This window comes from Silurus aristotelis (assembly GCF_946808225.1).
Source record: "Silurus aristotelis genome assembly, chromosome: 25".
NCBI lineage: Eukaryota > Metazoa > Chordata > Actinopteri > Siluriformes > Siluridae > Silurus > Silurus aristotelis.
This window is the reverse complement of record NC_139598.1, coordinates 15,395,780-15,411,388: the sequence shown is the minus strand read 5'-3', so window position 1 is coordinate 15,411,388 and position 15,609 is coordinate 15,395,780. Positions and strand designations below refer to the sequence as shown.

General features: G+C 41.9%; 2 protein-coding genes and 1 long non-coding RNA gene across 3 annotated transcripts in view; 2 read left to right on the top strand and 1 right to left on the bottom strand.

Annotated features, from left to right (window-relative positions):
- slc9a1a (solute carrier family 9 member A1a) overlaps positions 1 to 1,641 on the top strand; it is a 39,010-nt gene extending 37,369 nt beyond the window's left edge. Inside the window, exons 12-14 of the mRNA XM_083529461.1 lie at positions 32 to 133; positions 256 to 337; positions 1,119 to 1,641. Of these exons, the coding sequence (XP_083385587.1) occupies positions 32 to 133; positions 256 to 337; positions 1,119 to 1,417 (483 nt within the window). The 3' untranslated portion in view covers positions 1,418 to 1,641. The remainder of the gene's footprint in view (positions 1 to 31; positions 134 to 255; positions 338 to 1,118) is intronic.
- LOC310719601 overlaps positions 1 to 15,609 on the bottom strand; it is a 310,811-nt gene that overhangs the window by 148,670 nt on the left and 146,532 nt on the right. The gene's annotated exons all lie outside the window — the stretch shown is intronic.
- The window catches only part of LOC310719590 (mannosyl-oligosaccharide 1,2-alpha-mannosidase IA), a 207,509-nt gene continuing 200,868 nt past the window's right edge, over positions 8,969 to 15,609 (top strand). Inside the window, exon 1 of the mRNA XM_083529462.1 lies at positions 8,969 to 10,557. Within this exon, the coding sequence (XP_083385588.1) occupies positions 10,000 to 10,557 (558 nt within the window). The 5' untranslated portion in view covers positions 8,969 to 9,999. The remainder of the gene's footprint in view (positions 10,558 to 15,609) is intronic.

The window sequence follows — 15,609 nt, the reverse complement described above, 5'->3', positions numbered from 1 at the left end:
AACCTTTTTTTTTTTTTTCCCTTGTTTGCAGTTGCAGTCTTATAACAGACACACTCTGGTGGCTGACCCGTTCGAGGACGGCTTTAAGGAGCTCGTCATCAAGAGGAAGCGGATGAAGGATTTAGAGAAGAAAGTGAGACTGCAATAGAGAATGAAGGAACCTTATTTCTAAAACGTATTGTTTTTGTGTGTAAATCTCAATTATTTCTCCTGGTGTCTAATCTCATGATGGTTATCTGTGGTCTGTATTTTTAGCTTTCTATAATGAATAATTACCTCACCGTTCCGGCTGCAACTCCGGATTCTCCCACCATCGCCAGAGCAAGACTGTCTTCTGGTGAGGCAAAACTTTTTCCCTCTACACTGCCATCTATTGTTCATCAGCAATAAGTCAGTCATAAAAAAAACAAACTGTGTAAGGATGTTTGTTTCTTCCAACGGCGATAAGTTAAATATATTAGATTCACATTCTATGTTTTAAGTGATATAACAAACGGTTTCCGATCCAGATGTTTTGCTGAAGTTTGATTCCTACATGCTTAACTCTAGAGATCGACCGAAAGCGGATTTTACCAATACCGATAGCTATGGTGGATGGTACTTGCCGATAACTGTTTAGTCAACCGATGTTTCCTAAAAATTGGTTACTGGATAAAAAAAACAAACCTTACACTTAATGTAAAATAATACTGAGCTTTATTACAAAAAGGAACCTGATCAAATGTGCAAAATAAAATAAAAATTAATATACCAATATTTATAAATAGAGAATAAAAGACTTGCATTCAAACTGAAACAAAAAGTAACTGAAAAGAAATAGAAATTCTTATATCCGAAATCAATAAAAAATAAAAAGAGAGACTTCAAATAAACAGCACATGGTGTCAGTTATTCGCCTCCAGAGGCCGCTCTTGTGTGGTATAAAGCAACCTGGAAAAACTATCAGTATGGATTGATGCAATCAATTATCTGTGCAGATTTTGCCGGTAAACTCAATAAATCGGTCGACCTCTACTTAGCTCTTTGTATTGGGTTGTACAATTATTTCCTGTAGAACTGCCATACTCTCTGTACCTGTAAGTAAAAGGAATAATTTAATCTTTTTCTTTTATTGACAGACCCTCAAGCATGGAGCACGAAGCAAACGGTGACTAACAAAGACATCCCAGCTATAAAAGTGGACCTGGCTTCACCTCAAAGCCCGGATTCAGTTGACGTGTTGGACGAGTTTGAGAAACAACCGGGGCCGGACTCGGGCGAGGAAGAAGAGGGGCTCGTGATGCGTCGGAAAAAGGACAACAAGACCAAAGAGCAAGGCGAGCAAGAAGACACAAAAGATCAGCGACTCCCCCGCTGCCTCAGTGACCCCGGCCCTGCCGTCAACGAAGACGACGAGGACGAGCCTTTTCTCCACTGACGCATGTGACTGGCTTTCTGCCTGCTTTATTAAGTCATGCTATCTTTCCAAGAGACGGCCGTAAGGGGCGGAGGGGTGAGATTTAGTTTTAAACATGAGTGTCTTAGGAAAATTATTATTATTATTTATTTTTTTTTGGGTGGGGGTTGTGTTGACAATTACTGAAGCCAAAATTCTAAGCAAAAGGGGTGGAATCAAAGGAACCAAAAACGACACGAAGAAACGGGAAGCTAAAAAATACGACAAAAAGCCATTATTTCCTAACATTTTCTTTCTTGTCGAAGGAAAGTGAGCGGTTTCTGCAGTGGGGGAGGGGCAGTTGAACTATGCATTACCAAAGGTTCACACTGTAGTCCATGACTAGAGTTTTTCTTTTGCCTTATTATTATTATTATTATTATTATCATCATGAATGAATTTATAGCGTTTGTGACGTGAACTAGTCACCTAGTACATTGAATCATAAAGGAGCAATATTATACTAAGGGTATGCGATGGCCTTTTTCTCGTCTAATTCAGTCACCTGGTCCCAAACCCCAGCTCTGATTTTCGAGTGTTTATTTGACTTTATGTTGGTTGCTTTTCATGTGTCTCTTTCTAACTCGTTCATACTACAGCGGGTAGTTTTCAGAGCATCGGGTTATAATAAAGTGTCGCGCGAAACCTAGTAAAAGGTAAGTTTAAAAAAAAAAAAAACATTATGCGCAACTACAGTTTTTTTTTTATAGGAAATACACTGTAAGAACACTGCAATTCTCACGTTTATCATTTATACAAACCATATTCATGTTATTCCAGGAGATTTGACTTGTGAAGTGGTTTATGAATCTTTATCTTTAAGCGATTACATTGTGAAATTTTGTTTTTTTGCGAACCCCATACCCTTTAAATGCACTTCGGCGCTTTTGACCAACAGCGTGTCCACAGTAGATGAGCTGGTTCCTTGGTCCCAAATTGTTGCTCATTTAAAAAAAAAAGACTGTGGTCAGAATCTTGTATTTCCTTCACCTTATACATCCCTAAATACTGTACAAGGTTAGGAGTTGTTCTAAACTATGCAGTGCGTGTAGACGGATTTCACTCTGGTCCATTCCAGTTTTTCCCTTTAAAAAAAAAAAGAAGAGCAGTCCCGCCGTGTATCACGGTGAGTAATTAAATGATTTGTTTGAACAAGATCTGAAAAGCTATTCTGCATGCAGAGTAGACTAGATTTATTTTAAAAGATGCGTATAAATAAACTCTATTTTCAAAGACATCCTAAATATATACTAATCCTATACATATATACACTAATGCTTGCTGTTTGTCATGAAGTATTACTGTTGTAGTTCGGACACGTTCAAGTCAGCCTGTTCATCAGTCTTGTCTCTTTTTGTATTTTGATTTTAAGGTTAATGTACCAAAAAGAAGTCTTTTCTTGTGAATTTGAGATTTGAATGCCTGCCGATTTGGTGCCGTGACCCGAAACGCAAAGCTGGTCAAGCCTGGTGAAAGTCGCTGTCGCTTTGCTTATAAAGAGCGGTCACCCGGCAAGTTTTAAATTCAAGCTTCGCTCACTTGTTTTTTGGCTTCATTGATTTTAAAATGTTACCTGTTTAAAGACTGGAAAAATGCACACGTCAGATGTTTAACTTCTGGAACTTAAGTTCTGTCACGGGTTCTCAATTTGAGGTATGTGGGCTTCTCTCCATAACAATGCTATAATTGTACGTGTTGAGCCGATCTTATGTTTATTCACCTCTCACGTGATACACAGGCAGAACCTCAATGCTGTCACAATAGTATAAAAGTCATGCAAGGTCCTTTCGGTGCAAATGCACAGCCTGTAGGATTCCCAAAAGTCATCCTTTGTTCCTAATTGTAATCAGTGGGGGTGTATTCGTTGTTAAAACCATGGTTTCACTCCAGACAAGCCCTGATTGGTCGACTTTGAGTCACATGAGACCCTGCAGATCTCATCTTTCATCTAATCCAACAACCGAATCTGCAACGCATTCGAATTTCTAGTGTGAGAAAAGTGAAAATGGCTATGAGAACTTGACCAAGATTATATCATTATATATTATATCATTTATAAACCTTAACATGTTTTTTGTTATACATCTATCCGTCACAGCGTTTGTATCTGTTGTGCATTGTGTAGATTTGGACTGCCGTATGAGTTCATTGTTCTTCTGAATCAGGAATGGACCTGGACACCAGGTGAAGGACGATGAGACAACACCGTGCATGCATGCGTAAACCTCGGATAGATAATCCGGTGTGGTGATTGCGGCCGATCTCTTCTGCATCAACAAATCCTTCTTGGTTTTGTAGAAAATACCGCTTTGATATTCTTTGACACACCTGTGTATATTTTAACGATTTGTGTCCCAATTACTGTAAAGTTATACGCAGAAGCCATGTTACGTGGCTGCACAAAATTGAACAATAATTTCACTTCCCAATAAAATCTCTTTCGATTCCGATATATAACACAATGTGATCACGCCATGAGGAGGATCTGATCTAGCAGAGCTGCGAGACGTTCATCAGGAGGACAAACGGCTCCAATCTTCACACCATAAGTGACTCATCTTTCCTGCTTTGATCGCTATTAGCCAAAAAATTCCTCATATCGGGTTTTTTTTTTCTTATAAACTGATTCAGGGTTCTAGAGTAAGACTGGACTTTACTGTAACTAACTGTACACATAGAAAATTGGTTGGATAACTCTGGCTCTTTTAATGAAAATCGCATGCATGATTACTAGACGTACGCTATATGGACAAAGCGTTGTGGACACCTAACCAGTCCCCATTTGCTGTTATAAATAACCTCCACCCTTCAGCCACAAGGGGGTGAGTAAAGTCGGGTAGTGATGAAGGTGAGGGTGAAGGAGTCCTGCGATGTGTGATTTCCAATTCGTTCCAATAGGGTTGAGACGCAGAGCTCTATAACAGTTCAACCCCCAAGGCATATCTTCATGGAGCTGTCCGATCCAAAGGACAGAAAGAGTCACATGCCTGAAAAATGCAGGCGGCCCACTACTTTTGTTCATGTAGCACAGGCAATTTGACCAGAATACCAAGACCATACCATTTAATAACATTCCTGTTCAACACAGCAATAACCCAGGATGGGATGAGTTCTCTCTCATACATAGTGTTTTGTTTTTGTTTTAATAACAGGACTTGACGGGCGTCATTTTCATCAGGAAAGAAAAATGTATCTTCTTGCTGTGTTTCGTTTAAATAGGCATGTGCTGATACTGTTATTACAAATGTCTAGGGTTTTGTCAGTCTTCAATTCACGGCAGCCATTTTGGTTTTCAGACCAATTTCCAGCTTTGGTTGATGCTGCATTGAAAAGGGGAAAAAAAAAAAAAGACACTTAAAGGATTACATTTTCATGAATTCTCAGAACATGTCTAATTCAAATCTCACAGCAGGGTGTTTTGTTTTTTTTTATTATTATTATTATAAATATTTTTCATGTCTTTTTTAGCCTCAGTGTGTGAAACATTTAATAAGGGAAAGACAAAATAATTGCGTTTTTTTTTTTTTGAGCATGTAGGATGTTCACAAGGGGTGTTGATTTATTCGTTTTTCACACATTCCCACGTTTTCTTTTTTTCATGGTGATGTTCAAACCTGTCCATCACAAATCGCATATCGCCTGTTTCTTCGTCTATTATTGTAACATCTTTTTATTTTAAAATGACAACAATGTTGAAGAGTGATGCAATAAAAAAAATATATTTTATATACAGCTGAACATGTACATATGTTATTAAAATGCTATATGTCAGTTTATTTAAAAGGACAACAGAAACACTATGGACACGTCCTCTGTGATGCAGAGTAACATCGCTTTCAGACTCTTCTTTCTGAACGAGTATCGGAACAGCTGTGATCCAATGCAAACGATAAAACAATAAAGTTTTCGTGAAATAAACGGAAATTGGATCGATGCTTTGCGTTTTTTTGTGTTGTATGGGCATTTTGATTGCACTGCATTATCGAGTGTGAACAGCAGGGGGCGTCGTAATACCAGCGTCAACGGACACTACTGAAGATATGGTTGATTAAAATGCACTGCCTGTTCACTGGGTTCCTTTAGGTGCACACATCCAGATGTATTTAGTGATGGAGCACTTCAGAGCACTTTTGGGTGTCTTCCAAATGCCAAAATTGTACATGATGGTTGATTCCAAAACAAGCTGATTTGAGTATTCTCTGGGGGTCTATAGGGCAGGGACCTCCAAACTTTTTGTGTGTAATATACTTCTAATGATGATACTGTTAAAAATAATCAAAAAGAATAAAATAATGAGTATATCTAAAATGCTGGATACCACTGGGGAAACTTCAGCTTCACCATCATAAGCATTTGTGAAAAGAGCAGACCACCACATCAAGTCCCACTTCTATTCTATTAAAGCTGGATCTGAGGCCTACAAATGTCTAATGAATTCCATATCTGCTGCTGTATGCAGATTTTTAGGGTCAGAATTTGGGATGAATCATTTAACCAAACCTGTCTGGGGGTCACCAGTTCAGGCTGGTGGTAATTGTGGTGGTATAGTGGTAGAGAAAACGTGTTCGTACTGCCCCAAGTGGTGTATGTGGGAAGTGGTTGCTCAGTGGTGAAGGCTGTGGGTTACTGGGGGTTCAAGAATTTCGCTGTGCTGTAAAGTACATGTGACAAATACGAAGCATACTTTTTTTTATTTACCTTTTTACTTTCTTACTCCGTTCTTACTCCGAGATTTCAGGGAACCACCCAAGGCGTTGATGAGAAACCGTCCCCATCTGCACAGAGTGGCCTCCAATGAAAAGTTTCCAAATTGACTAATAGCATCAACTGTGCTAGGCTAACTATCTGGCATCTGTGTGTTTACCTTCGATAGTGTTCAGGGTGTCCTTTGGGGAATTAATTGTTCTTAATGACTGCTGTCTTGGAGCAGAGCTTGTGATTGGATAAAAAAGGGAAGAGGAATTGGGTTGAAGGCACATTTTCTGCCTCCCACTGCATTATACATGTCTTCCTGCTGACCTTCAGCTAACTTTCTTTGTGCTGCGCTCGGCTCTCGGTGCTAATGACCACGGCCGGCTCAACTGAAACCATTAATCTCATTTTGTCCCTGGTTGATGTTCGGTTCATGGACGGGACTGAAATTCGATAGGAGTGAACTGATTGCAGCATCAGCACCATGTGTAGCTGTGTGTGTTTTGGATTTTTATTCGTTGTGTAAAGACAAATAAAAAAAATTATTTTTCAGGTAAAATTAAAGAAACACTCTATAGACAAAAGTATTGAAACATGCTCTATTTTATTTTTAAATTGGACAAAAACAGAAATGATAGAATCATATGTGTTAAAGAAGAAGCTTCTGAACTATAGATCAGTGCGTCTCATCCTCCCTAACAACTTCTTCTTCTTCTTCTGGCTACTCCCATTAGGGGGCGCCACAGCGGATCATCCGTCTCCATACCCCCCCTGTCCTCTACATCTGCCTCTTTCACACCAACTACCTGCATGTCTTCCCTCACCACATCCATAAACCTCCTCCTTGGTCTTCCTCTTTTCCTCCTTTCTGGTGGCTCCATCCTCAGCATTCTCCTACTGATATACCCCATGTCCCTCCTCTGCACATGTCCAAACCATCACAATCTCACCTCCCTCACCTTGTCACCAAAAAGTCCTACATGCGCTGTTCCTCTAATACACTCGTTTTTAATCCTGTCCATCCTCATCACTCTGATCCTCCCAAACTGAGGAACAAGAAATATGAAGCAGCGTAGTACATGAGGGACAGACAAGGTTTATGGAACAGATCCTTCCTGTAGCCTCATTTCATTTGGCTCATAAACACTTGAACAGTCTGCATTACGCTCGCGCTCTGCATCTTCACTCTATCTACAATTAGCAGCAGATCCGTATCGTAGCTCCTGCCTGTGCAACGTGTGAACACGTGTCACGCTGATAAGAAATTAATGCCTGTAAGCTACACTTTGTGATCAAATTCACCACATGAATGTTCTCTAGAGGGCATGCCCTCATATTTTGTTAACAATGACACTTTTATCCTGTTTGATTCACTGTTGGAGCCTCCTGTAGGGAATGCCGTCCCAGCCTAGAGGGCACTTAGGGCCTTGTTTTCTTGCAAATATTTGGTACACCAGAGAGCATTTCATGGTGTTTTATCCATCTTTGGGGCAGCCATTAGCACAACTACAAGCATTTTGACATGTTTTCATGCAAAAGATTTGCCACCCCAGAGAGCATTTCATCATGTTTTATTCACCCTTGGGGCATCCATTTGGGCACTACAGGAATTTGGTTTTTTTCTTGTTTTCTTGCAAATATTTGGTACCTCAGAGGGCAACTAATGGTGTTTTATCCATCTGCAGGTGCAGCCACTAGGGCACTTTGATATGTTGGGTATATTTGGGCAGATTATTGGCATGATAGAGGGCGGTATGGTTTGTTTAGGGCACTATGAGCATTTTTGTCATGTCAAAAGTTTGGCACCCCAAAGGCCACTTAGGGCATTTTACCATGTTTTCTTGAAAATATTTATCACCCCAGAGAGCATTTCATAATGTTTTATCAATCCATTGAGCAGCGAATAGGGCACTTAGGGCATTTGGTTATGTTTTCTTGAAAATATTTATCACCACAGAGAGCATTTCGTCATGTTTTATTCATCCTTGGGGCAGCCATTGGGGCACTACGAGCATTTTGTCATGTGTTCTTGCAAAACTTTGGCACCCCAGAAGCCATTTCATCATGTTTTATCAATCCATAGGGCAGCGAATAGGGCATTTAGGCCACTTAGGGCCTTGTTTTCTTGCAAAATTTTGGCACCCCAGAGAGCATTTCATGGTGTTTTTATCCATCTGCAGGTGCAGCCACTAGGGCACTTTGATATGTTGGGTATATTTGGGCAGAAATTGGCACAATTAGAGGACGTTATGGTTTGTTTATGGCACTACAAGCGTTTTTGTCATGTCAAAAGTTTGCCACCCTAAAGCCCACTTAGGGCATGTTTTCTTGCAAAAGATTTGGCACCCCAGAGAGTATTTGATCTTGTTTTATCAATCCATCGGGCAGCGAATAGGGAACTTAGGGTATCCTTGCAAGTACTTGGTACCCCAGAGAGCAGTTCATGGTGTTTTATCCATCTTTGGCGCAGCCACTAAGGCACTACAAGCCTTTTGACATGTTTTTGCAAATATTTAACACCTTAGAGAGCATTTCATCATGTTTTATTCATCCTTTCGGCAGCCATTGAGGCACTAAATGCAAAATTTTGGCACCCCAGAAGCCATTTCAACATGTTTTTATCCATCTGTAAGAGCAGCCATTAGGGCACTTCATCACACTCCAGTGAGGGCACTTTATAATACTTCATTGATCTGGTATTTATGTCGGATTTTCGTTCTCACTACACGTCGTGTTTAATGCCCCGATTCGCCACACGATGGACGCATTGGCACGCGCTTTCTGTTCCTGTAACATGACGCCGCTGCTCTTTCGGTTCCTCCACTCCGCCTTCAGCACCGGCGGCGGATCAAACGCGCTGTGCGGCGGACCGGGCGGTCGCAGCCTCGCGCTTTCCATCTCCAAGGATCTTTAACGGATTTCTACCATCCGTTCACGCTCCGTTTCATGCTCAGGCTTCACCTCAACATCCAGCTTTCTCTCTTCCGTAACATTTTCCATCTGGACCGGAAGAAGGACCGCGGCATCATCGGATTACATTCCCGTTACCGCACAACGACTCTCTCTCTCTCTCTCTCTCTCTTTCTCTCCGCTCCTCCGGCCGAAGCATAAGCGTTAATCCGGATCACCTCGGTGCACACATCCGTGATTTCTTTCCTCCTCTCGTTTTTTCTTTTCTTCTCTCATTCTTTCATTTTTCAGGAAATTCTGAACGTTTTTAGACCGTAAACAAAGCAAGAGGAAAAAGACAACGAGGATCACTTTGTGCATCACACCATGCGTTCAGATTCCGATCCCGAACCGGATCCTGACCCGGTTTTCATTCATTAAAATTCACACCGCGATGAAAAAATAACGTGCATTTAAAAAAAAAAAAAAAAAAAAAAAAAAGGGGGGGGGGTTACGTGACGTCACGCTGTCATTTCGGGCATTTCTCCAAGTCTGAGTGATTTATATTTATGGTGATCAAACGATCGCGGATGAAACTTAACGCTTTGATGTGCGCACGCCGGTGCGCGCGCTCTAGTGGATTTAATCCGGTGCGCGCGGACGCGCTTCCAGGCGAGCCGCTGGTTTTTTTTTAAGGGTCCTGTCCTGTTTCTCAGAAACACCGAACACTATTCGGTTGTAAGTTTGTATCTGCGCTCCGGATTCGGTCTGTTCACACGAGGGGGGGGGAGAAAAAGTTTGCAAAAAAACGAAATTCATCCGGAGCGCGATGACGCGCGCGCAGAGGCGCGGAGAGGGAGGGAGGGCGAGCGCGCGGTGAGATAAAAAAGCCACTACCCAAAACTTTGCCGTTCATTCGCGTGCAGTGTCTCGGGGACAGCCGGTGTGTTTGGCCGGAGCGCACGTTTTGTCAAGCGGAATAAATGGCGTTCAGGAAGTTACCCGGTGTGCCCGTGTCAGCCATGGGCCTCCGCCTGTCACAAAAATTCGCCTTTCTGCTTTTTCTCTCCGGTTTGGTCACGCTGTGCCTCGGGGCTCTGTTTTTCCTTCCCGACTCCGTCCGTCTCAAGCGCTTCTTCCTACCCAAGACCGAGAGCGCGAGCGCGAGCGCGGGCGCGGGTGCGAGTGCGAGTGCGGCGGCGACTCAGAGCGGTGCGCCCGCCGAGAAAACGCGCGTGGAGCGCAACCCCGAGCCCAACGCCAAGCTCAGGGTAAGCCGGAGACCAGCCGTGACGCGCGGCGACGCCACCGGCGGCACCGCGGAGAGACCCCCTGGCGGACCGCAGGATGAGGACCGCGTGGTGAAGACGCAGCGTGGCGAGAACGTCGCCACCCAGGGAACCGCCGCCGCCGCGGGGGGCCGCCGCAAAGGCCACGCGTACGACGCGTTCCGAAATTGTCTGCTCAAACCGGCGCTCGGGAATGACCGGGGCAAACCGACCGACCACCAAACCGCACAGAGGAGGGATAAAGTCAGAGAGGTAAGAGGGTCGCTACAAAACCAGCTGTTGATTTCTTTCTCCAGGAAGCTTTTTGTGGAGTCTCTGGTCACCATAGCTCCAGGTTTCCAATCCTAATCCTAGAAGACCTTCTGCCATATACTTTATCATGAAAAGTTGGGGGTTTCTCCAGGACTAGGGCTCGAAACATGAACTATTAGACTAAGAAAGTTTGTATATACACTGAACAGGAATTCATCCATGGTGCGAACATCTGCACATCAGTCTACACATCAGTCTGCACATCATTCTGCACATCAGTCTCAGGTTCTTCTGCTACCTGATTTATCATGTTGGAAATAGTTTAGGATGGAGCATCCTCGTATCGCAGGTTTGTATGGAGAAGGTCTACAAGGAGATGCCAGAACTTTCTTGAGTCGCACGTTTTTATTCTGTTGCTCAAAAAGCGCTCAGGATGTTGCCACTCGCAGTGTTGTCAGTTCCACCTCACCTAGTTGTGGCACGGATTTCGAAACGGCTACACTTTCCTGTTTATCTCTGGAGTGGGTCTGTTGTTTGAGAGCGTTTTCTCGCATCTTTTGGTTCGTCCAGAAGTCGTCCATGACCACCTCTTTCACGAGACATCATTTTATTACATAGTGACACGCTCGATTTCCTGCTTCGGGGAATGCAGCGGCGTACGAATTCCCCTTTAACCGAGTTCGCTATGTGCAGGATGACAGTATAACACACACTGGCAGGTGGCAGGTGTTTTATACGAGTTGGAGGATGATTACCTGTTGGCTAAAATGATTGCATTATGTCTGGCAGACAGTTGATCTTAAAAAGAGGAAAAAAGAGATATCTGCAAACAATTCAACATCCTGGCAATTGGAATTTGGGCACAAAAGAGTAGTTTTGTCACTTCAGATTTCAGTGTATTGGAATGAAGTTCTGAAAGCTAGAAGCGTTTCACCAGAAGTGGAAGTTTGATGTTTTTTTGAGAATACTTGATGGAGTGCTGTAACAGGTAAATAAACCAAATCCTATTGGTCAGTATCGTCGTCACGATGTGAATAACGGCACTTCCTGACGCATCTTATTTCACGATCACGTAGAAGTGGTTTATCTGCTGTAGAACCACACGCCATACACATACACAGAACATATTGTGATCTAGATCCATCTAGAGTGGTATATACACTATATGGATAAAAGTTTGTGGACGCCTGATCATAAGATTCGTTTGTGCTTTTTGAACATCCCATCCATATTTAGTCTCGATTTACTTTCACAGGTTTTGAAGTGTGCTTGAGGAGAAACTTCTGAAGATCTACAACTCTAGCTCGTGTAAACCATATGGAACACGCTGGAACAGGTTTAGGTGTAATTTATGGGGAAATTTCAAATCCAAAAACATCATATACAATTGTGTGCCTCCTACATTGTGGTAACAGTTTGGGGAAGAACCACATACGGCTGGAAAATGTCAGGTGTCCCAATACTTTTGTCCATATGGGGTATATATTGTAATGGAATGTCCGTGAAACAAGATCTTTTCTGGTATGATTTATTCTATAGCAGGGTTTTATTGCAGCTTTCGAAGGCTTTCCTGGAAAAAATTTTCTCCTTCCAGAAACATGGAAAAACAAAGATCTCATGGAAAACTTTACTATTTCAGTTACAAAGGTTTGAAATCTGTTTGCTGGAGTTTGAAGTTTCCTGATTTGGATTGAACGTGTTCTTGTTGTTCTTCTTCTTCTTATGAATTATGTGTTAAATTCAAATCCAAACTTGTGAATGAAGTGAATTGTTTTAGTCATCAGAATCCAAGAAGTGTGATAGAAAGAAAACGTCAACACAAAGATTTCGAATTGAATGTGGTGCTCAGTGAACATCCCACTAGGTGAGGTTGTCAGGTATATGCGAAATCCCCTCCTTTCTTTAAAAAAAACAAAAACAAACAAACAAGCAAAAAGATCTGTAACTAGACTAAAATCTATTCAGGACTGAAGGTCTAATTGTTTCGACTACTCAAATGTAAAAAAAACCCCCAAAAAACGCTTTGCAATATTCTATAGCGGTCGTCTTGCTTTAAAACATACCCCATTCTTTTAGCATCTGCGCTACCTGTATGTTGCACCGATGTGCAGATGGAGCGCATGCAGGGCCGGAGCAAGGTGCTGAGCCGGGGGGACGGATATTCCAGCCAATATATTAATAGAATACGAGTTAGTTTTGTTGGCCAAGACGTCATTCTTTCCTCGGAAATTGACAGACGCTGTTATATGGACTTGCGGAAGTATTTCGGAGTCTGCTCCGGAAAGCAGTAGAGCTGATCGTTTGTTCATCCAGGAACGGTGATATAAATAACAACACATTATTTTGGGACGGTTGGGCTGGAAATATTGGGTGCGTTCGTGTGAGGTTATTTTGGAGCTCGGTTTATGTTGCAGAATAACAATGATTAAACCCCCACAAAGATTAGGGTTTCCTATAATGAAGGTTTCCGTCTCGTAAAACCACAGGAAACCGACACTCTGGGAGCTATACGATGGCGTCTATTGCAGCCTATATTCATAGAACAAGCTCCTGATCCACCACAACCTTGACCTAAAGATGAACGAATAAATATGTAGGTTTTGAGTCCAGAAAAAAAGACACACCTCTTCATCAAAGGCATCGAGGGACTCCCAGTTCTCAAAGGAGTCGTGATGCTCACCTTCTTTGTGTTTGTGTTGTGGTGTGGGATTTGACCAATGCCTGAAGGGACTTTCTAGGCAGGTCTCCAAATTAGGAATCGCTTGTTTGTCGGATGTAGATGATCGAGCATATACCACAAATACACAAATACAGTGTACAGACACCATGTAATTATGTCATGAGAAACATATAGGCTTCGTCGGTGGTTTGTAAGCAAATCCTCAGATGTGCAATGATCTCATTTCATACTGTTTTGTTATAAACAAATTGAAAAAGTGAGACATTTTTTGGCCATATCGCTTATATATACGTACAAACCAGATTAGATCCTTATAACTAATTGTCAAGCGGGAACTCAATAGCTAAGATGTCAGCTGATGAGCAGAAGGTCATGAGTTTAAATCCCAGCTCCATCAACCTTCCACTGCTGGACCCTTGAACAAGGCACATAACCCTCAACTGGTCACTTGTATACAGTACATTAAATTATTATAAGTCACTCTGGAAAACAGTTTCTGCCAAATGCCGTAAAATATATTGAGTTACATTGGGGCAATGGGTCAAGTTCATATTCTCACATGAACTATATTTAATAACCCGTGTTTTTTTTTGTTTTTATTTTACAGTATATACAATTTTTGTAGAAACACATTGTTACCTTGAAGTCGCTCAAACCTCCCATTCCTAAAACGGCTACAAATGTGACAAAGGATAATTTTTTTTTGTCTATGCCATTTGTAGAAAGGATTTATTAATGATCTTTTTTTTTTTCGCCAATGAACTGAATTCCATAGAGGATTCCATTTAGCTTTTCTCGCCCTTCGAAACCTGAAGAAAACCCATGTCTTGTATGCGATTTTACTAAAACCGCCTTAAAAAAAGCTGAACAAGTGACAAGGATGAAGTTTTTGCACACACACACACACACACACACACACACACACACACACACACACATACACATACACATACACACACACACACACACACACACACACACATACACATACACACACACATACGGCCTGCTCCATTTTCCTTCGTCACACTGTAGATAAACAAGTGTTTCCGAAGGTCTATCTATAGCCCAAAGATACCTCATTTTATTTCCTCATTGTTATGCGAGAATCCACTTTGTCAGGCTTTCTGGACGCGGTCCAAACCTCGTCGCTCTATTTCTGGATTCGGCATCGGCTCGGCTCGTTGACTGAGGAGATCAGAGACTGGCCCTGGGCTGAAGGTTGTGCTGCGAAAAATGGGAGAAAAGACACAAACACGGAAAAAAAACACAGCTAACAGACATAGACTTGATATGCGATGTAAAAATATCTCTGTTATGCTTACTAAGCATTGAGGAGACGCAGAGGAACATCTGGACTTCCATCACATTCGATACTAATGGACCTAACGCTCTTGTTTCCTTTTCTCTTATTTCTTGTCTGTCTGTGCGTTTAGTATTGAACAAATAGAAACTCATTAGACACAAGATACTGACGTGTTCTATTCATGAAGTCTATCCCTAAGAGGCAGGGATCTTTAGCACAAGACCAAGGTTTGTGAGTTCACTAGGGTCATAGGTTCAAATCCCACACCACACAGAGGGATGTTGTGCCCTCAAGCGAACTTCTGCATCTTTCAGGGTTTTGTAGGACTGAGAGGAAGTGTCACATTGCCTCAGGCTTTGTCTGTGCCTCTTTGTTCCAGGTCTACTCGAGAGGGAGCGAGGTGATTCTATCAGCCTAATCACATTGTTGCGAGCCAAAGGTCCGGAGACACCAGAGAGATCTCTGACGCTGAAATGAATACTAAAGACTTCGATGCAGGCAATGTCGTATCGGACAGTAGTGATGCTACGATTCGTTCATACCAAAACGAGTCTTTAATGTGACTCAGAAGAACGAGTCGAAGAGTGATTTGTTTGTTTTCTATCGGACGCGCATTAGCAAAGCATCGCAGAATCTTCATAGGCTACGCACAGGAAGCAGAATTGAGCAGTTCGAGTCCTTTCATTAATCCTCTGTGCCGAATCGTTCGTAGGTTTATCAAATGACTCCCATATATGCTATGCAGTATATAATATTTTTTGGTGCAAATCTTGATGTTATTGTCACAATAATTATGAGAGTCAGGTGACAACAGAACTAAAGATACAGACCAGAAGCTATGAGAGGTGAAGCTAATTAAGATAAGATATACCTTTATTCGTCCCACAGTGGGGAAATTTCTTAATTATTCTGTTTATCATAATTTGTCCTCAGCTGCATTGTCATATTTTCATTATTAGAACTATAGTCAAGGACACGTCGGAGGATCTGCTTATTAAAAATGTTAACATTTTATTTATGACTCAAGAAGAGATTTGTTCATTTCGATTTTAAAGAATCAACTCAC